We start from the raw sequence: 22,024 nt of genomic DNA, 5'->3' as shown, positions 1-22,024 counted from the left end.
CATGGGCATGTGAGGCACAGCTTCATGCATTTTAAAAGCATATTTCACTTGCAAAAGTGCACTGCCCTCCTGGAAAAAAATTAATTAGCACGTATGTTAAGAGTTGGCCTCAGTGTCTCAAAGGCTCCGGGACCCACAGCCTCCCTCTGCCACCTTCATATTTTGGGAGAAAAAAAATAACATTGAAACCTTGAATGTACAGAAGAAAAAGGAGAAAGGAGGACACAAGTGAGCATGTGAGTTTCTGACACAGAGGTACAGAACTTCTGGGAAAGATTAATGTAGATGGGAAGAGCACTAACAGAAATTTAATTTTATAGGCTCATATGTCTCTAGGAAGAGATCTGACCTATTTATTGGTTGGTAACTACAAGTCTGACACAGCAAGACCAGCAGCAAACTGGAAGAAACTTACTACAAACAGATTTACTCTCTAAATATTTTAAATAAAGACCATCTCTCCAAGCAAAAAGTTCACAGAACAGCAGTAAAATTATTACATAAGCAAACACAAACATTCAGTTTTCCATTTCCTGTTATCAGCTACCAGTCAATGAAACTGAATAGACTTAGCACTCCTATGGTTACATAAAATAAATTAATAACCTTTAAATGATCATGCATTCAACCTGCAACACAACTTGTAAGTGAACACTGCTCATTTCCTTTTCCTTTTCTCGAGTGAAAGGGACCAGTGAGAAAATAAGTATTTGGACAGGAAAGCTCTTCAATTAGTGTTTAACATTTCATGCATCTCCACAGGAACAAGAGAGTTTAAGCTATAAAGTCCTCCAGCAGAAAACTGCAGTCATACAGAGGTGTGTATTTAAGGAAAACAAACACACAATCCAGTTTTCTGGCTGCATGCGTGCACAATCTCACACACAAAGAATACCACGACTGTCTTGCAGCATGCGTAGTTCCCAAACATCACAGCACATGCATTACTAGGAAAGTATCACAATAAATATAGTCTAATTGCATACCAGTATAAGTGCATCAGCTCTATTCATTAAACAACTAGCTTTTAGTAAAAATAAGGAACAAAACTCAAAGAAAAAGCATCCCATGCCATGAAGGAAATACTGAGAAACAAAAATGGGATAGTTACTACTACTGTGATCTTTGCCTAGACATAGTCGTTTCAAGGTGGACCCTACAAGGTAAAACAATACAAGACATACAGAATTAGGTAAGACTAAACATAGCAAATCTGACGGACAAGCTTCTGTACTTTTAAGCAATCAGAGAGTAGTTATTATGCAAGAAAGGACAGACAAAGTCAGCAGTTCAGGTGAGTAAAGGAAGTCTAAGTAACTGGACAGCTCAAACCTTTATTAATGTGCAGCCATTCAGAAGCTTTGAGAAGTACGACAGCATGCCAAAAGCAAGGTCCCATGACTTAAAGATGCATTTTTTTTTTTGTTTCAAATTGCCTTGGCTTCCTAATAGGAGATTTTGATTCCTATTTATGCAGGAAATGATGTCAATTCAGTTTGTGATAGGAGGCCAAAAATGCTTTCAGGAACAAGTAACGCTAGTCTGGCTGCAAAGACGAACTGTACAATAACCCTAAAACATCCCGTTTTACAAGTCCAAAAAGATACATTGTTCTGCAGGTCTGAGGCCAATTTTCTCAAATATTTATTAGTATGATTGGTGTTTAAATGTGAGATTCTGAACTTTTAATTAAAAGTAACTGTAAATGAGTTTCCCTTATGTCTTGTCCAAGTGCAGAAAAACAATCCAGCTGTGTAGCTGAGTTCTCATTTAACCAAACTGCATGGTTTTTCATTATTATATCTTGTTAGAGCCTTCATTATTTTACATATTCTGTTGGACATTTATCTACAGTGCCAGATGTGTTTAGAGAACCCTATTTGACAGTTAGATCTCGCCAGACATTGGCACCATTTCCATTAGAGTGCCAAATTTCCTGAAAGGTATTTTGGACATGATAAGAAGAATATCATTATGGTATGGGAGGAGATGAATATCTGATATGGGGCATGGTAAGTTTATTGTGAAGAAGCACTTGAACACATGAGTAAAATCAGAAGGCTGGGCAGAAAGCAAGATACAGAACGTATGTGCTCTTCTTTGTGGTAAACTGGTGCCACTGTTTTATTTTACTGTGCAAGAAATGCAGCTTTAAACTCAGAGATTGCAGGTCCAGGTTGACATGGGCTCTGAATGAGTCTTCAAAGGAGAAAGGAGAGACATCACTCAGAGACTGGAGAAGAGAAAATAAAGAAAAGAGGGAGGAAAAAAGGGAGAAGAAATGTTTGTGTTCTGATATGGGTGGCATGAGGAGGAACAGAACGATTGGCTTGAAACTTGCTTGTTATTTCCTATAGTTTAATGAAGTTTCTATTCCAGGAAAATCAGAAGGGTATGACTACAGTAATGTCTTATGCAAGCATGACCAAAAGCTTAGTTTCTCAACTCAAAGCTTGGATGAAAAGTACAAGTCACATTCACAATTGAACACGGTGTTGCATTTTTTCCCTCTTTTCCCTCATGTTTTACAATGCCTATCTTTTAAAGTGGGATAGCAGTCCCCATTATAGAAACATCAGCGGTAGTAACATAATAATATAATGTTAATTTCTTAACTATCAGGTAGAAGTTGGCATAATCTGTATGCAAATGAAAAATGCCCACAATAACTAGAAGTGGGCAGCGGACTGCAGTACATGCTCAAATGCATATAAAAATGCTTAATCACCAACCCTGCTGCTTCCTGAGCACCAAGTCATGAGCTCACGTGCACCCTGGGTGCCAACGCAAACCTGCGGCTCCAAAACACGTGGGGAAGTGACAGATAGCACTGATACCAGGCACGTGCACGAGGTACCCACACGAAGGGAGCCTGCTTTAAGAGAAGTGCTACAAAAAGGTGAATCACCAAAAAGAGCTGCTTCTTCCCAACTGCACCATTCCAGCACTCTGCCTGGGAGATGGGAACGTTACCTAGCAGGGAGCGATGATCATCAGCTAAGATTTGATTTAAATTCAAATTCAATTAAAAGTGCACTTGGTAAACCTAATTCACCAGATTAATTGTATTACTTCCACAATAAAGGTGTTTAATGGCTGGAAGAAAAGGAGATGAACCCTAATTAATTGAGATTTAATCTTAGACTGTAAAAGTTAAGCTAAGTGCTTTATTTCCAATTCCAGAGGTAACATATGAGAAATTAAGGAGCTATTGTATCTTACAGGACAAAAAAAAACAAAACACTACTGCCCTATATTTGTACTGTAACAGCTGCCAAAAAGCTTGAAAGCTACAACAAAATTGAAGTGGCAGTAAGTTGTCAGATCATTTCCATAATCCCATTCAAATACAATATATTAATTGCTACAGACCTGACAAAAATAGCTTTGCATGAGATTACAAGTCTAAGCTAAGTGGAGCTTTTGAAAACCCCACTCACAATCAGTGCAAACTCCTCTCTGTGATGCCCTTGCAATTTAACCCACAGAAGAATCTTGGGCTAAAACTATGCTGGAGACCATCAAAAACATTTCACTCCATGAGAAGTTGAAGGAAAAGGCAATACTGGACAAGAGGACAGATCAAAAAGCAGTTCTGGGAGAACCCAAAAGGGTTCAAGCTTGATAGGTGTAGCCAGGTACCTGTAAGCCTGGTAAAACTGTCTTTAAAGCACCTGAACACTCCTTTATGGAAGCATGCTGCTAATGTATTTACTAATACAATACATGCCTCGCTCCAGAACATGTGAGCTCCCCAGAGTGCTGTTATTCCTAAGTCAAATGTGTAGATGCAGAGCATCTGCAGCACAGATCCTCCCAGCAGTTCTCGAATAACAAAACAAAGCCTTGATTTGTGGGACAGATCCAGCTGAACTGCCAAGTCCCACCAAACAGCTACCTGCATCCAAAGGTCACAGCTCAGGCCCACATGCATGCTCCCAGTGTTTCAAACCCACTCTTGGTGCTCCTGCATGCAGAGATGCTCACACAGAGCACACACAGGAGCTGCTGCAAACCCTCAGGTCTCCTTTGCACCATGCAGCCCATCTCCCTGGCAGAGAAGAAGGGCCACGAGCCAGCTGACCCTCTTCTTACCATCACCATCACTTCACACGGTTCCCTGAGGCCCACAGCTGCTCTGGACACCCACTAGATGGAACCACCAGACCCGTCTGCAGGCTCTGGCTGCTTAGCCCCAGCTTCCTCACAGATCCCCAGTTCAGTTCTGCTATGACTCAGAAACAGGGGAGTGCACATCTCTGAATACTTTGCCCAAAGAAACAGAGAAGATAACATATGGGCTGAGAACATAAACCAATTTGTAGTGCTGCTGATTGTTTAAAGTTATTGGGAAGCTTGATAATTTGAAGAATTCACATATTCCCTCGGTTTCATTCACAATATCCATGCACCCAAGCTTCTTTAATACGCTGTTTGTGAATCACCACCTCCCAGTCTTTTTGCAACCTCCTGAATGGTGGTTTTGTGAAAGATAAATTAAACCACTCCCAAGATTTACGCATGCAGAAGAAGAAGCTACTACATCCATTATAACACCAAATGGCAAAAATCACTAACAGAATTTCCCTCAGGTACTTGGAAAATTGTCTCAGAGCTTCAACAGTTGTTAAAAACTGATGTGAAAACAAACGCAGTGTGCTTAAGCACTAAACATCAGTTTTCAAGAACCTGAATGCCTAGATTTTAGGGACCTCAAACAAAATCAAGGTTATTCTTAAAGTTATTGTTTATTCATAGTATTAGAGGGAGTGTTTTTGAGTGGTCTTGTGCCTTGGATCTATACTGCGTGGGTAATGATGAGCAACATTGCACTCCAGCGGGAGCCTTGGTATCAATGCAAACAAACACTGGGTTAACCAAATGTTTTCTCCAGAACATTATCAGCCTTCCTAATTTTATATGTAAGTGGCCTATAGTACCTGGTCAGCCCAACATATCTTTATTGTACAAGCAAAATCTGTTTGCCTAAAGGGCAGCAAATACTGTTAGGTAAAAAAGGTTTGCACTTTTTAATTAAATAGCTTGATATCGTTTGGTTGAATTGCCAATTACTTTCAAAGTCATACAAATAAGGTATAAATAGTAGGTGCACAATTATCTGAATTGAGAAATACTGGATCCTAGCAATCCATTTCAGAGTATCATATAAAAATCTGATACTGCTTTTTACTTATTTCTGCTTTGATGAACTGCTAATTGACTTCATCTCAGAGGTCACATAAGGTCATAAGAAAATAAACTGAGCGCAGTGCTTCAGCCAGATCAGTTTACACAAAAAGTCAACGGCACTCTCCTTTGGAGTAACTGGATCTTCCCGCCACTTAGGAGTATATAAAAATTGCTCACTTAAACAAATTGAAGTGAAAACATGGGGAAAAGCCCACCTAGAAAAGACATTTTGAAAGAACTAGCTGGAGCACTATCGTCTCAGCATTTCCACATGCAAAGAGCGGGGGGAAAAAAATTAAAGAAAATAGAGTGGATATAAACAGTACTGTAGGTCGTGTTAATACAGCCCTTGTATGGAAGTTATACCCTTCAGTGACCTTCTAGTATTGTATCAGCTTGCTACATGCATGTCTTCATAGTCCAAACATGTGTGAAAGAGACCATTCGTCTACAGAAGGATGGATTTCTTTTTGTTGTCGCTGGAACCGGGACAGCAGACATATATATTTGCCACATTGCAAATAAAAAAATTACTTCAACATAAATCACATAAAGTACAAAAGCTTTGATAAGTCCAGGATAAAATTTACCATTAAGCTATATCATAAATGATGAGATCTTCCACACATGCTTTTGGTGCCCAGGCATGAGCCAAAAGCAGTGCAAAAAAAGCTTTCATATGAAAAATTAATATAAATAAGGTGTGTTCACGATGATTACTTAAAAGAAAGATAAAAAAGAAAGATAAGATGGCTCAGAAAAAGGGGCATCCTGCCAAACATATTAGAGATATAAAACATGAAATTGGAAAAAGGGGTAAAAGAAAGATGGACTGTGATAAAATACAAAAGAACAAATACAAACAGATGGACAAAGACACAGGTCCACTGAGGAATCTGGTACGAGGTTTGCTACTAGATTTATAGGTCACTCTCTCAGACGTTTGGTGGAAAACCGTCCAGCCTGTAAATGAATATAAAGGGAAGAAAACAAAGACACTTATAAAGTACAAGTAGCTGTGATCAGATGTCCTATACCATCAGTCAAATCAGCTTTGTTAAACATCCACATCTCCATTTTAACTTTGCCAAAGAGGATTAAGTTAATTGACCATACACAAAGGATGCAATAACAGTAAAAGAGAACAGATAGATATTTTGTAGATTAGTTTGGCAGGATGTGCAATGAGAGGAAGGTATTTTAATCATCATTATAACTTCCACTATGCATGGCAACAAGATCAGTCAAAGCCTACAGAGGTATGCACTACACAGAAGTACCAGAAGTCAGGACTGGGGAACAGCCAATCTGCTCTACAGTCATTCAGGTGGGATTGAGAAGCATGCACAACCTTAACCCCTTAGATAAAGGGAACATAACTTGGTTCTATTTTTTTTCCACACCTGAGAAGGATTAGTACTTTATAATGAGAATCTCCAGGTCTACCCACATCAAGGGGCTAAAACAGAAGCCCAACATGAACCAAGGGAAACAATCTCCTATCCATCTTCATATGTTACTATTTTTTTCTTCTCTTTTTTTTTTTTCACTCTAAGAAATCCATAAGGCAGACTCCAGAAAAAAAGTGTCAGTACAAAGCCACTGCTGGCAAAGGTAAAAGGCATTTCCTTCCTAAAAATCTAGCGTGCCTTCTTGAGCGTTGACTCTTAATACTTTGTGAGATACTTTATTTTTGTTCTCCTGACAATACTGCAGTGATATTTTTAAAGATAAGCCTGTAATTTGGATTGCCAATCCACTCCTAAAGGTTCAAGCGTAAGGGAAACAAATTGATTTTAGCACGTGCTGGAGCTTTTAGCACTGAACAGCTGGTATAAAAAAAATCACCTTGGCCAGAGCTTGTGTTCACATCGCCTCCTTCGGGGCCTAAGCCAGAGCAGATGTCAGAAGACAAAGAGGCTTTGACAGAGCACGGCTGCTGTGTCTGAACAGACTTCCCAAATGTGGCTGACACAGAGGAAGTTACTCCTGTTGTTTCGGGAGATCCAGGCTGAGCTTTAGTTGTTTCTTTGTGGGGTGAGTCCTTAGGATCTGAAACATTACCTGAAAGAACAAACACAAAATACAAGCAACGGCAAATGCTGCGAAACTACTGAAGAAATGCTGAAAAAAAAATGACTTTTCATTTGCCACCAAGAACAGCAGTCTACAATTCTGAAGTACTACAGGAAGCACAGACTACATCCAGCACCACAAAAAAAAAAAATCTACACACACTATAACCACTCCTGATTCTCCAAGAAGTTTGTGGGGCAATTTTGATTTATACTTTCTTCTCTGCGTTTTTCAGAAGGACTGGAGTCAAGAACTCAAAGAGCACTGTTTAGAGTTGCAGGAGTGCCTCATTAGGACAACAGAAGCATAAGATGACTGAGCAGAATAAGCAGGTTTGCACTCAAACCTGAGCTGAAAGCAACTAAGTGGAGAAAAATAAAAGGTTGCTGAAAGGACATGATGATTTTTTTCTTTATAACTGTATATATAGATATAAATTTTTGTATAGAGGTGTATATATCTGTATACCTATCAATATAGGTATCTCAGGCAAAGAAACCTTCAGCAACAGAGTAGCTTTGTAATCATTTGTGATATGGATTTAACAGCAAAAGCAACTAACAGAGGCAATGCTAAATAGCATACATTCATAACTGCATGGGACTGCCTGCCCTTCATCCCTGAGAAATGACCTTGGAAAGCCCCAGAAATGAGGAGAGTAACTAGGCGAGGGTGAGGAGACTCAGGCGTGAATGCAGGTTCTCAGAGTAATAAGAACTTCACGCAGTGCCTCAGAATAGTAAACAAATAAATAAATGCACAAAGGAAGGCATGCACCAAAGAAGTAACAAAACTGAGCAGATCGCTGTTCTCTAATTTAAAGTGGTGGCGAATATGCAGAAATAGACTGAAACTCTTTGCGCTACAGTAACATGCTGATATCAGCCAAAGTCCACGAGCAGAGGCAGAGATATGGGTTCTCTGTGTAGACAGCAAATGGCTTCAGACAACAAACTGGCACATGGATGGACAAAGATCACAGGCATTCACAGCATCTCGCCACAAGGAATGGAGGCTAAACCTACACAGATTAGCCAAGAAGCAGCAAAATAATTATGAAAGATTGAACGCTGCTTCAGATCCTGGATGTGAAAATACTCAGATTCAAGATGGATCGTAGAATGTCTTACCTCTGAATCTGTCTTACATCTGAAGAAAAACAGTCTTATAATAATTTTTTTGCATCAATCTTGCTGTAACAGTGACCCTGAAAACACGGCCTACCAGATTTGAAATACAGAATCAACTCTGGATGTGAAGGACTAGACTACGTAGGACTGTAACAGAAGATGTGACCATTGGGGTAGGATGAAGGTCAGAAGACATCAGGGGAGACAGCAGCTGGGAGTCTGGATGAACGGAGAAGGGTTGGACGGATGAGAAGGAACAAGGAAGAGTGAAGCAATCATTCAGAAGCAGCCACTTAGCTGACATGGCCCAATCTGAAGTTGTTTATCACAAGAGTTGTCCATATATACTGTTCGTGTTTGGAATGAAGTGTCTTCATATTATGGCCATTGTTTTCTTCCTGCAATCGGTGACCCCAACATGATTGGAGGTGGGTGCGGGAAAAGCCCCGATTGGAGATACTGACCTGGTGGGACTGAAGGCAGGGAGGTACTGTCTGAAGGGACAGGGAAAGTCGCTGTGTGGCATAAGAGTCACCCAGAGAGGTGAGGAGTTGGGGCAGGATGGGGGCGAATGCATCTGCAGAAGCAGCAGCAATTGGCGAACCCCTCCTGCGTACTCTAAGAGAGCGCATATGCCCTCAACAAGAGGGCAAAAAACTAATGACGCTACATGAAAACAACTTCTACAGTGGTGTAAAAGTCAAGGGTTTCAAGTTGATGTGGTTAACACCTTTGATCCAGAAGCGTGGACCAGAGTGGGTACAGCTCTGTGGGATGCAATAACTGATGGTGATCAGCATGCATATGAACTCATCAGTACCTGGCGGGTGGTACACTAGTGTATTCAGTCAGAGGGAAGAGAGGAAAGTTGTAAACAAAGCAATTTATACTTTGTCCACAGAGCGACCACAGTCGAAATTTAAGCCCGTGGGGGATGTAGGAGTAGAAGCAGTTTGTTCTAGTGAGGATTCTGACTCCTCTGAGGAAGTTTCTGAGCTTAATCTAGTCCCTCCTGAACGAGACAATTCACAGAGGTGATGCCTTTAAAACCATCTGCACCACCACTTCACCACCACTTGTTCCTTGCTACTCTGGAAGTATGCTACTCTTCCACACAACAGTATGAACTAACCTGAAGGAAAATTACTCTATTCTACATTCTGCTGAAGAAATAGGCACCAGAGTATACTACATTAGTTATCTGTAATGTCATCTTCCTACTTTCCAAAGAGATAATGAATCAAGACTGTCATATTGTTTGAGAGCATTTGAGAAAATCTCAAAGTACTTCAGATGGTCAAAGCATCCATCACAGCTTTTATTAACTATTTTCTTATCCCCTGCCCTTGGGGGAGCAAATATAAACCCATCTTATTTATATACCATCTTGTAGGAAAAAATAAGCAACAAGATACAGCACCCAATCAATAGAGGAAAACAGCTCCTAAGAAGTAAATACAAACATCAATAAATCACATTTGGAGAAAAGATGAGAAAATGTAACCAGGCTGTATTCCAAATTCAAGTAGGATAATGTTTCTCTGCAAAGCACTGTCAACAGTGCAGAGAAGGTACAGCTCAGCATGGGGCACTGTAACAAGACTGTCTCAAGGGAAGTCCACCTCAAAAATGGTTCACAGCATGCAAGCTTAAGACACTGTATTAAGAAAAAAAAAATCAGCATCTTCTATCCAGTCCATGCAATTATACAGCAAAACCATAACAGCTAAAAACAACAAGGAAATGGGAAGTAATCTAGTGCACCTACTTGTGCTTGATGTTTCACTCCTGAGCTGCTGAACTAGAGGGTTTAATAGCTTTCCACCTTTCAATTTATTCTTGCTGGTTCTTCGGCGACGGCCGCTTGGCGGGGCTGAGTGAAGGAAGCCCATGTTGGGAGGAAGGGGCTTCCCTAACCGAATGTACAGCGCCTCTATCTCATTCTTCTGCTGAGTCTGAAGTTCAGCAATTTCTTTCATATGCCTAAATACAAAAACAAAAGTCTGCTAGCATGTGTTTGACAAAGTACTGGATGTTGGCAGCAGGGCTAGTTGTAAGATGAAACAAAACAACCTTCAGTCACAAAAGCAGCACATGAAGACTAAACCATCTACCTAGCAAAGGCGGTGGCTGACTTCTCATACAATGATATGACAAAGAAGGAAAATCAAAAGCACCTCCCGTATAATAAGAGCACACGAACCACTACCTTATTCATGCAGATTTAACAATGCCACATAGTCAGATTTAAAGTATTTGTATTAGTGTAGTTCTATATCAAAAATGTGTAGCCTTGACATTCAGACTACTGAGTCTCTGCCAGACTTCCCTGAGAAGAGTGGGCAGATGGCAGAGGTTTAGCTATGGTGAAGCAAGGGTTTTAATCCAGTATCTGTTAGCAGATATCTATTGTAAGAGTGAGGTCAGGAACAGTGATGGCTCTGTAAGTCTGCTAGTCTGAAGTGCTCTTGCAGAGAAGGACATGAAGAGAACACCTTACAGCTCTCTATGCACACATCCATTTTACATTTATGTGGCCCTGCACAGCAAATACACCGGAACCTTGCACACAAACACATTACAAATGCTATTGCTTGCTACCAAATCAGTGCAGTTTTTAACCAGGGAAACTGATATCACAGCAGAAATTCTCTGACATTAAAAAAAAAAGTTTTTATTCTACTTATTATTCTACTTCCAAATGGAATTGGGAAATCAAAGTGTGGCATAAAATGATGCAGTATGACATACAAGGGGAGGTCTCAGCGATGCCTAATTTGCTCAGGAGCAGTTTACTCACTGCAGCTACGCAAGAAACATTTGCTTAGCACGAGCAGAGATGCTGCCCGGGTATCTGAACGCATTCTACCCCAGCCCTGTTTGCAAACCCAACATACTTTTCTCTCAAGTTCTGCAACTCTTTCTTCATATCTGCATCTTCAAACTCGGAGTCGTTGTCACTGCTCATGTACGATGACTGCGAGTGGAAGGACGTTATGTTGATGGTAGGAATCTTTGTTCCTTGCCCATTTGGGGAATCGGGGCCTTGGGAGCCCGCTTTGCCAGTCCTCTGCAGAAAAGCTGCTGCTTTTTTAATCAAGTCGGAGGCTGCACTGCTGCTCGGAGAGAACAGCTGAGCTGCAGCAGCCTGCCGATGGAGGGGTTCCTCGGCAGAATCACTCGAGCCCTGCTCACAAAGGACATCCACAGAGGAGGCCGTCTGCACCCGCCGGACAGCTGCCTTCTGGTCGGGGCTGGAAGGGAACTCATCCAAATAGACGTCCGGGGGCGCGGAGAATCTTAAGCAATGCGGTGCTGCTGGAGTTAATTCATCTTGTACGATCCTTACTGAAAACCTGCCAATGGTTTTGGATGGTGTACCGCTATCATGAGCTCCAGCCTGTTTTCCATAGGAACCCAAGTCTAGAGAGTCATCCCTTTGAAGGTTATTTATCACCCCATCTGCTGTCGATAGATGCGTTACATTATCTGTGTGCGTGGATGAAGTTGTAGCCTTTGCCTTCTCGTTCATTCTAGAAGTTTCCATCTGTTTAGCTATGCTCGATGATGTAGGTGCAACCTGGAGAAAATAACAGAGTTATAATAAGTAAAATATCTTGAAAGTAAAGGTAACATTCAAATACAGAACTACACGTGGTTTCTGGTTACCTGAAGGAGGCCCTTTGCTGGAGTCACAGGAGCTGCAGTGATGCTTGCAGCTGATCCTGTTTTACAATTTGGGGAAACAAAAAAACACAAATTAATGGCCAGAACGATTTTACATAAAGCAAGCCAATGGTAAACTCAAGTGTGACAGCACAGCACTGAAGAACGATATAAATACCAATTCCTTGTAATACAGGGCCTAGGATTTCTTTTCTTTACTTTTTTATTTTTATAAATGCGGGAGACTTAATGATACCAGTACAACTTATCTGCAGGTGGACACTACCTTCAGTCTATTCATTTGGGGAATTCAAATAATAAAAAGAGTGTGAAATTTTGTAAGCCAACTGGAAAATTTTAGAGAGGAAGTAGAGTGAAATTTGCATGGTACACTGAACCTGTATGACCAAGGTATTCTTCATGTCTCGGAAAAATAAATAATTGCTCTCAGATATTCATGAACATAAAATGCTGCAGTTGACCACAAACGGACCATTACTTCACACCTTTCATTTGACAGATACCTATGGCTGAAATGAAGTTAAACACCACATTGCTGAAAGCAAAAATTACCAGCTCAGAAAATGACCACTTAGACCACAAAAATATGTGAGAAGTGGAATGTCATTGGAATAATCTAGACAACACTATTGTACCCCTGGACCACTGCTTTTGAAGTTAAAGCAGTGTACACAGGCTTTTTAGAAAGCTGCTTTCTCATGGCACACTGCACAGAGTGAACACAGAGTGAACACAAGGTAGGAAACTGTCACTTTCAAACTCCTGAAGTGGTGAAATATATTCTTGCTTTATGATAATCAGGATACATTAATTCTACCACACAGTGCTACATTTCACCTGCACATGCTCTTCTCTGCCTTTAATGAGACAAATTAACACATGAGACCCAGAGCTCCCCTCTTGCACTGACCTATGCAGTGGATTCCAATGAGCCACAAACATTTTTGGCAATTTATATGACTTGAGGTCCCTCTTACTTAATTCTGGGAGAAATGTACTTCCATACATCTTGAAGAGGCAGCGCATGAGCTGCAGCTCTGAACCAGCCAGAGGTGCTGCAGGTGGCTCCAGGTGTGTCACCAAAGAACTGTCACTCATCACACAAACCTGGCACCACTTTGCCATGACAGTCCCGGAAAAGAAATCACTACCCCTCCCTGACCCCCCTACCTGTGACAGGGGTAGGAGTTTCAGGCTCCTCAATGCTTTTAAGACTTCCTATGACTTACAAGACAGGTAAATGGAGCATTACAACTGCTCAGTTTCTTACTGGCTCAACTGTTTTATTATGGAAATTGCCATTATATCTGCAAATACTTAATGAAAAGAACTTCTTCCTAGCTCTCCATGGGACTCTCAAACATCTTACAAGCTTCTCCCCAGAGATGCTACATTCAACCACAGGATTTTCATCAACTCCTATTTATGCAGCCCCAGAAATCCAAGGGACTTCCTGCTCAAGCATTTTAATTGTACCAGAAATTTACTGTTGAGATCGTAGACTTCCACATGAACACCTTATACCACAGGCATACATTACCTACTTAAGGTTTAAAATAAATCTGCCTGCAAGGCAGTTTATTTCTAGGAAGCTTGACAGGAGTGAGCTATTTAATACTGGTTATATTACAGCAGGGTCAGCAACGTGCTGGGTACTGCTGGGCAGTTAACCAAGAGCTAGCAGCAAGGAGACACGGGAGAGGACCAGGCTGTACAGATCAAGTACAGATCCACTGCTGCAGTTCAGCACTGAAAGGAGCATTACCTCTTTTGCTTGCTGACCCACCTCTTGCTTCCAAGGACTCAGCCCCGACGCCAGTGACCTCAGACTTTTCAAGCTTTCAGTGAAAAGAAAAAAGAGAAGCATTTCAGTCACTAGCAGAAAGCCAAAGCATTCTCATTCTCTCTCCCACTATCCATCTATACTCACACTATTGTGGAGTACAAAACTATTTTATACTGCTTGTGGAGGTGGCCTCCTAGCTTTTCCTTTAACTCCTCCATTTTTTCTCCCTTGAAAGACAAAGAGGTAGCAGTGTCACAGAGGAGACTGCAACCTATGTTATGATAACACAGGCACTGAATTATATATGAATTTTGGTTTTGTTCTGTTTTGTTTTTCCTGCCAAACCACATATTTTGCATGAAATGTGGTGTCTCTCCAGTAGAGAGCAGACAGAGCATTGTAACTGCAGCAGGTGGTCATTTATCACCAAAAAGTTGGAACCAGTTGCTCAAGTACAGCCATATTTCCATGAAATACAGCATCTCTCCAACAGTTCATCCATCTGACACTGTATGGAACAGCCTCATTCTTGGTAGTGGTGATGTGATTATCTCCAGAAGCCTTTTCAAAGAAGGTATACATCGATCTTCTAGCCAAAAAAGCTGCAAGTCTTTTCAATTTCATGACCTCAGCATTTCATTTGAGAGACTGCAACACACAGCCACAGAGTGAATAATGATCCAAGGCACCTACTACAGTAAACAAAGTAAAATTAAAAACACAACAAAACCAAAACACAAAAGCTCAGCTTTCCTCACCTGCTTCCCAGGGAAGTCTTACTCTGCTAAGTTCAGAGCAAGTCAAAAGAGATTGCTCCTGAAAACTGAGCAATCATCTACCCATGGAGTCCTCTCCCAGCTGTAGCGTTTGTGCAAAGGGTCCTGTGCTTATTTTATTCTGACTGACTTAGAAAACAGGTATTGTAATCCCTGCCAATAACTTACAACAACAATAATAATAAAACCCATAAATATTTAATGCTCAGTGCTACTGTATTTCATTTTCAAAGAAGCAGAGATAAGGCTGTGTTTGGAGTCTATGCTATTTCAGTAACTTACTACATATTCTAAAAATGGTCATAAATGAATAGTATGCAAATTAAACATTTATTACTAACATTGTGATAACAATACAAAGCAAAACTCAGACCATAATAATTCTTTAGAGGAGGTCTGTGAAATGGTTCTGATTCCACCTCATCCACAAGTGGGACACTCTCTACCACCTCCCTGCTGCTATGTGCATTTGCTGTGGTGTGAGGCAAGGGTGAAGGAGAACATCCCCATGTAACCAACTATACGTGCAAATAAGGCACAGACAACACCATGTCAGAGCCAGCTGACCAAACACTATCTTCCTCTTCAGAACTTAATGAATATACCCATGATGCACGTTATCTTAAACTACAAAAATTCACATTTCTGCCTGCTTTAGAAAAAAAAAAAGACACACTGAGAAGACTGAAATAAGATATCACTTAAAAGCCCAAAGGAATAATTTGTCTTTCACTAATAAATGTTCGTGTAAAGTGACTGAAGTTCTAACTTCATGAGATGCACTCTAAGAGAACATTCACAATGGAAAGCAGGCAGGACGAAAGGTAATCAGCAAGGAGCAGATGTAAAATGTTTAGAGAAGCAAGAAGCCCATACACATATTACACTACAGACTGTTTCTGAGCTCTATTCCGTGCTGTCCATGTCAGCTGGATTTAGAGATAAGAAGGGCGAAATAACCGCTGCACTAACCAGTACTGGGTAAGGTGTGATCTCAGGTGGTACAGCTGGTACAAACTGAGCCTCAGCAGCTTTCACCTCCTGGCAGGTATCTGTGGCATTGTGGCCTGGTTCTCTCAAATCCAACACCATCTTGGGAACTTGATCTTCGGTAAACGGTGGTGAGTTGAACTCACTGTCAGCCTGTTCCAATGGCACAAAAGCATCTGGAGTTCCTGCGGATGCTGAAGAAGTTGGGACATATTCCTGGTAAAGTAAGTTGCGCAGCTTCTCATCGAGGCTTTTTATTGTGTTGTCAACAAAATCCACCCGGGGTGGCCCCTCTCCATCAGACTCCACCGTGCATGGCTGCTGCTGCTGCTGCAGCAGGCTGATCCCCACGCTGGCACAGGGCTGTGTCTGGGACATCATCATGTGCTGCTGGGATGCGGCCATGGACACGTGAGTGGGGCTCTGAAGTTGAGATCCTGCCAGACTGAGAGACTCAGATGCAACAGACGCAGGAAACACTTGGTTCACAAAGGAGTGCTGCACCACACCGGGCTGGCCGGCCTCTGGCAGGTGAGGGATCTGGGCCGCAGGCTGCCGCTCCAAAACAACAGCATCTGAGAGCACAGGGAGCGGGCAGAGCTCCGCTGCCTTGGCAGGAGCTGGTGGGACTGCTTTGGGAGGCCCGACACTGCAACATGCTATCTCCACGTCAGGGATACACATGGACTCATCTGCCTGCTGCTGCACGTGCTGAGTAGGCTGAGCAGCCAGGGGAGCATCAGAGGGCTCCTCCGGCAGGGCAGCACCTGGGGCTGGAGTGCCAGGCGTGGTGGGCAATGCTGCTATCAGTAGAGGACATTCCGGCTGGCCTCCATTAGCAGCTGCCTGCTCCAGGATGTTTGGAGCAGGTCCCGTTGGTGCTGGGGCTGAGAGCTCTGCCTGGCTTGGCAAGCCAGCTGAAGATGCTGCAGCAGGAATTTGTGCCAAAGATGGAGTGGCCCCAATGGGGCTGTCACAGACACTTGCTTGTAGAGGAAGTTGCTGACAAGCTACGACACCAGGCCCATCCGGCACTGCAGAGTTTGCTTGCTGATCATCTGACTGCTCCAGGTCTAGGAAGGACATAAACAGCATTTGAACTTCTGATGGGCTGTACAGAGTGAAACAAAGCCACTGCAGAGCTTTCTGGATAGCTACAGTGACAACCACACCTCGCCTGAACCGATCTGTGCTGCCTAACAGAAAAAATTAAGGCTGCAGTGACCCATCTGGATGCTTTCCTGTACAACCTACTCTAGGGAACCTGCTTTAGCAGGGGGATGATCTCCAGAGGTACTTCCCAACCCCTATGATCCTGTGATTACAATCTCAGCCATACTATAGCGTAAGGCAGACACTTAAAAAACTGGAACATCCCCCCAAACTCAGATAAACATTTCTAATTTGGTTCAGTATTATAAACACACTAAAAATGCATGACTTAATGAAGGCTCTTCATTAAAAAAGATGTGCACTAATTTTGTGTGATAACTGTTTCCTAATCAACAGGAACGTTACTCTGAAATATTTCACTTCAGCACTTGAACAAGGACAGGATGGCACAGGTTGTTCAAACTATGTGATGTCTCTAGCATGTAGAAGTGTCTTCAACTTCGATTGTTAAACAAAGACAATGAGGCCTAGGCTTCATAAAGTACACATTCTAAAGGGTAAGGAAGCAGAGCCCTTCTAGAGCTCAGGAACTTTTCTTTATCATCTTGGAACAAGAGACTGGTGAGTACAGCTCTAAGCCAAGGCAGACATACATGAGGGTCCATTCCTCCCTCCTTGCCTTCCCAAAGCCCCCAGAGTTTCCTGAGGGACTGGGGTACTGAGGATCAAAGCCAAGGGACTTCTTTCCCTTCTGAGACAACATTTTCTAAAAAAATCTAAGGTTTGTAAATACCTGGACCTTCAGATTGTTGTGCACTCTGAGGAACTGGTGGAGAAAATTCTGGTGCATCAGTAGTAGGGTTTTCCACCACAGGACATATAATAAACCACCTTTTTCCAGTATGCAAAACTAGATAAGAAGATAAAAAGTAAAGCAATAGTTTTGATTTATTCCAGATCACACACCATAAGTTAGTTTTAATTTTTATATTTAGATAGAAAATCTGAATTCCTGTAGTAATAACCAAGATTAAAAACAGGGGCTCCTATCTGATTCTCACCCTTGAGAAGCCAGTTTCTGCAAGGGAGACTGACACCTTCTGATTCTGCCACACGTTTATAGTAAGTTTATTTTCAAGTGCTCATTATCCTTAGAATGTTAATAATTACATACATAACAGATTTATTAATGGTTTTGCAAATAGTCATCTTACTATGGAAAAAAAAAATCAGTTTTGTAACGTTTATCCACTTTAACTTTTCTAAGTAGGAAGTATTACAGCTAACATTTCAAGTCTCATCTCAAGGTCTGACATATGTAAGTGGCAAGCCAGAATTATACGCACTCAGTAACATCCAGCATAAGTATAAATGTTATGTTAAAAAGTGTTTAAAAAATGAGATTACTTTTACAGGCAAAAATAAACCAGATATTTTGAGCAGAAAATCTAATTAGTGAAGATCATCCAGTTTCTGCACTTGTTAAAGAAGTTCTATTTTATCCTTCCTTCCCTGCAATTAAGAATTTTGTAAACAACGCTTCCTCCATTGCAGATTTTGCTTTTTTTCCACCACAGTACACTTACATAGAGAAAATAGGACCATTTCCTTCCCTTCCACTTGGCTAAAAAACCCATGAGATGCAGTGACATTCAGAAGCCCAACACTCCCCTCAATAATATTGAGGAAGCTGAAAATGTATGGTTTGCAAATGTCAATTAAATGGCCAGTGCAAACACATCTTTTAACTATTCCCTGCAAATGTAGTTATGAAAAGAGTGCGTGCCTTGACTTTTGCACCACTGATTATCAGTAATTCAGGGCTTCTCTAGATGTCCCAGGTGTCAGCCAGCTCAGACATATGACTGTCAAGGTTGCTAACAGCAGGGATCACTGATATACCGTTCTTTCTAGTCACAACCATCAGTAGAACTGTTGACGACTTCCTGAACCTAGCAAACTTCTGCATAAGCTAATGACCAACTTAAAGCTAAAGATTAACTTCATACTCAAAGGCACTTTTACCGTTTTGTTGATACACGGGTGTCTTCACTTGAGATTGCCGCTTCTCCTATTAAAAGGAACAAAACAAAAAAAACAGTCTTAGCATCAATGCAAAAGCAGCATTATCCCAAGGAATATTTATATTGTAAGTTTTAACTGAGTAAATTTAGTGTGGAATGTGAAACTTACAGTAACTGTATGTTAACAAAAACTATCAACCAAGATCTCGAACATCTCTTACCTCATTCATTTCTGTCCCATCAGTATCCTGCTGGGGACTTGTTCCCTGATCAGAACTTCGCTCTCCTTCTGTATCTTCACTGAGCATATCTTCTGCTTTATCGATAATATCTTTCATTTGTTCAATAAATGTCTCTTTCTCGCTCTGCAATATGAATTCATTCTCTACCTACAAAGTCACATCAAAACAAAGAAAACAACAGTAACTTTCTGGCTAGTGTGCTATTCCACTTGCAGCAAGCACACATGAGAATAAACTGGTTAAGGCAACTAGTCGGATCAAGAGACTGTGCGCAGCTCCATCACCAAGTCTTACCATGTAAGTAGCAATTTCCTCTGGTGCATCACCATCCAAATCGAACTTAAAAGTCACCATTTTGTGATTGTGTGTTTCAAGCTGGCACTCCACCATCTTATCCCCTGTGTTACAAACCTGCAAACAAAGATGAACAACAATTATTTCTGGCACAACCAAACTAACCCTGAATTTACACTTAAATAAAGTGCACTTGCATTTAATATGGTCAGCTTGGGTCTGTTGGTCTTCTCCTGGCGGGAACGAGCACGTGTGGATTTCTTATGTTTCTTTGAAGACTTTCCTTCTTGTTTCCCACTTCCTATTGCTCCTTCAAAGCTGTCACTCATTTCTTTACCTGAAGCAACATCTGGATTCATGTAGCTTTGCAGGAGAAAGGAAGAACCCCCCCCAAAAGCGAAACTGTCATCACACACAGTTATGTATAGATAAGATAGAGGAAAAACAGGCTATAAAAAAACATATATTCTGGCCCAAATTGAGCCAGCTCCTGAGGGAGTAAGTGAAAGGAGCTTCTCCAAGTAGTCAGGCAAGTACTCTGCCTATCACACCTAACAAGAAATGACCTATCAAGGTTTCTGACAGTATCAGAAGGAAGTGCTACCATTACTTCTGTAATCAGTGCATTACTAGGTTTGAGTTTAAACTTGTGCACTGTAAAACCACAGAACAAGTTCTGGCTACGTGTTTTAATTTTTGTTATATTGACACATTTGAGTGGCTTAATATACGACTCTCACCAATACACCATCCCAGTGTTACACCTGGGGATGGATCATTACAAAAGGTGTTATAGATACACCCATTCCAAAGGGAAAATAAGCTACATACCCAACTATACTAACATGAGATGTCTTTGTACAGATTCAACAGCATCAAAACCAGGGATCATACCACTTATTTTAACAAAAATAAATTACTTGCTGAACTGAAATTGTTGTACACACATCAAGGTTAGGATGCAATACCCAATAAAAGCTTGAAAAGGGATGGGAGAACCAAAACAGACACTCTGCACACAGAATAGCTGTGTCTTTCTCCCTGCATTTGCACCCTTACACCATCTTCCCACTCAGCTCCCACTGCTCCCTCATAGGCATTTGATTTAGCCTTGTAAAGATAGAAAAATCACCCTCCAGAAAGAAAACATTTCTTTTGCCGAAATGATTGCAATGATACCTTTCACAGCTCTGTGACATAGTTTGAAGTTTGTCCTGCATTGCCTGCTCCTAAAACATAAGAAAAAGTCATTTAAGTAAATGTATTGCACTGTTAGACAAAAAAACCCTTAAGAAAGGTTTGTTGTTGATACACTAACAATATACTAAATCAAAATTCTGTTTAACCTATCCATTGATTCTGAAAATGCCCCACTTCACCCTCCCATCATCATTTGCACCCAGCCGTTCTTAGGACAGAGCCACCAATCTGCCAGCCCCCATCCCTGCTGCTGTTGCTAAAGCAGGAGAGGCAGTGAAAGAAATAAGCACTCCTCACCACAATGGAAATTTTGACTGAAGAACAAATCCACATCAGCACCCGATTTTATATTTTTGAAAGAGCATGTTATACACTAACATGTTTTATTGCTTTGTATAGTTTCCTGAAATATGTTAAGTATTTCCAGCGTGCTTGGCTTGCTGTGAGAATTTCTGATGAACTTCCAAATAAAAGTCAAAAGTTCCTTTCTTAAAAATACAGTCCTCATACGATGTCCTCTTGGTCTCGGCACAACAGAAATCGTCCCTACAAGCTTCCCTCTTCCCTGATCCAATGCTAGCCCAGGCAACTGTGGTCTTTCACCATGCACAGACCTGACAGGATGATGCCATTACTGCCATATTATTACGGCCTCATTACATGTGTAGTTAACAGACACACACACACCTGTGTTTGTACATAGCAGTACATGTATATACACACATCAAGTTTTTAATAAATATATATTGTTATATATATTTATTAACATATATAAAACTCTTCCATAGACACAGTTACAAACAATCCCCTGGACTGTCGTCGCTATGTCTTCATACCAGAAGAGTTTGTAGACTGTAGTTAAAAGCTTCAAGGTTAACCAGTCCACATCCCTCATTGCATGTAACACCACTCATTGTCATGACAAAATTGACCACAGTTTCTATAAAACTGCAAAAATAATGAGCAGTGAGAACACAGACATAACATATCTAGATTTTAGTAATGCACTTCATCAAGTGCCTCACAAAATCTCATTTGCCTGATCAATCCAAATTGGATTGAATATGAGTACTGCAACACAATTCAATGAAAGACAGATAAAAGCATCACAGCAGAGCAGCAACAAAACACGATGTTTTGAGTATCTACAGATATGAAACTCCTCTTACACCTAAGAAAACTTTAGAAAAATATGTCATAAAATCAGCATGGGGAGTACTTGGAATATTGTGACTTTTGCACGGAGAGTCACAATGTGATGTTCATGTGCTTTGCACAGGAGCTGGCTGCGATGTTCAGCACTTCCAGCTCATTACAGCAGCAAGATTCCAGTGTCCCACATAAAGAAGAGCACCAGAGGCCAGCACCTGCACTCTGAACTTGGCTCTGACTGGAGATTTCACAGGCATGAGTGGAGGGAGGGAAGCTTCAAAATAAAAAAATACATCTGGATATCATTTGCTGCTTGCAATTTTATTATTATTTTTAAATCACACCTACTCAGTGCCTTTTCTGC

The 22,024-nt window shown here is 41.2% G+C and overlaps 1 protein-coding gene across 7 annotated transcripts in view; it reads right to left on the bottom strand.

Annotated features, from left to right (window-relative positions):
• Positions 1–22,024, bottom strand: part of WNK2 (WNK lysine deficient protein kinase 2) — a 107,030-nt gene that overhangs the window by 15,266 nt on the left and 69,740 nt on the right. For 5 of the 7 annotated variants that reach the window (XM_065749757.1, XM_065749758.1, XM_065749754.1 and 2 more), the window contains 14 exons: positions 20,488–20,537; positions 19,506–19,671; positions 19,309–19,425; positions 18,994–19,161; positions 18,774–18,819; positions 17,542–17,658; positions 15,618–16,708; positions 13,870–13,921; positions 12,066–12,121; positions 11,294–11,976; positions 10,165–10,379; positions 7,039–7,254; positions 6,055–6,153; positions 1,112–1,156 (listed from right to left, as the gene is read on the bottom strand). In XM_065749757.1, the coding sequence (XP_065605829.1) occupies positions 1,112–1,156; positions 6,055–6,153; positions 7,039–7,254; positions 10,165–10,379; positions 11,294–11,976; positions 12,066–12,121; positions 13,870–13,921; positions 15,618–16,708; positions 17,542–17,658; positions 18,774–18,819; positions 18,994–19,161; positions 19,309–19,425; positions 19,506–19,671; positions 20,488–20,537 (3,121 nt within the window). The remainder of the gene's footprint in view (positions 1–1,111; positions 1,157–6,054; positions 6,154–7,038; positions 7,255–10,164; positions 10,380–11,293; positions 11,977–12,065; positions 12,122–13,869; positions 13,922–15,617; positions 16,709–17,541; positions 17,659–18,773; positions 18,820–18,993; positions 19,162–19,308; positions 19,426–19,505; positions 19,672–20,487; positions 20,538–22,024) is intronic. The other 2 variants (XM_065749760.1, XM_065749756.1) reach the window with 2 other exon arrangements.

The sequence above is a fragment of the Cyrtonyx montezumae genome, unplaced genomic scaffold (genome assembly GCF_038088225.1).
Source record: "Cyrtonyx montezumae isolate F1298 unplaced genomic scaffold, pur_monq_1.0 scaffold_6, whole genome shotgun sequence".
NCBI classification, from domain to species: Eukaryota; Metazoa; Chordata; class Aves; order Galliformes; family Odontophoridae; genus Cyrtonyx; species Cyrtonyx montezumae.
The sequence above is the reverse complement of the archived record's forward strand: the minus strand, read 5'-3'. Positions and strand labels throughout refer to the sequence as shown.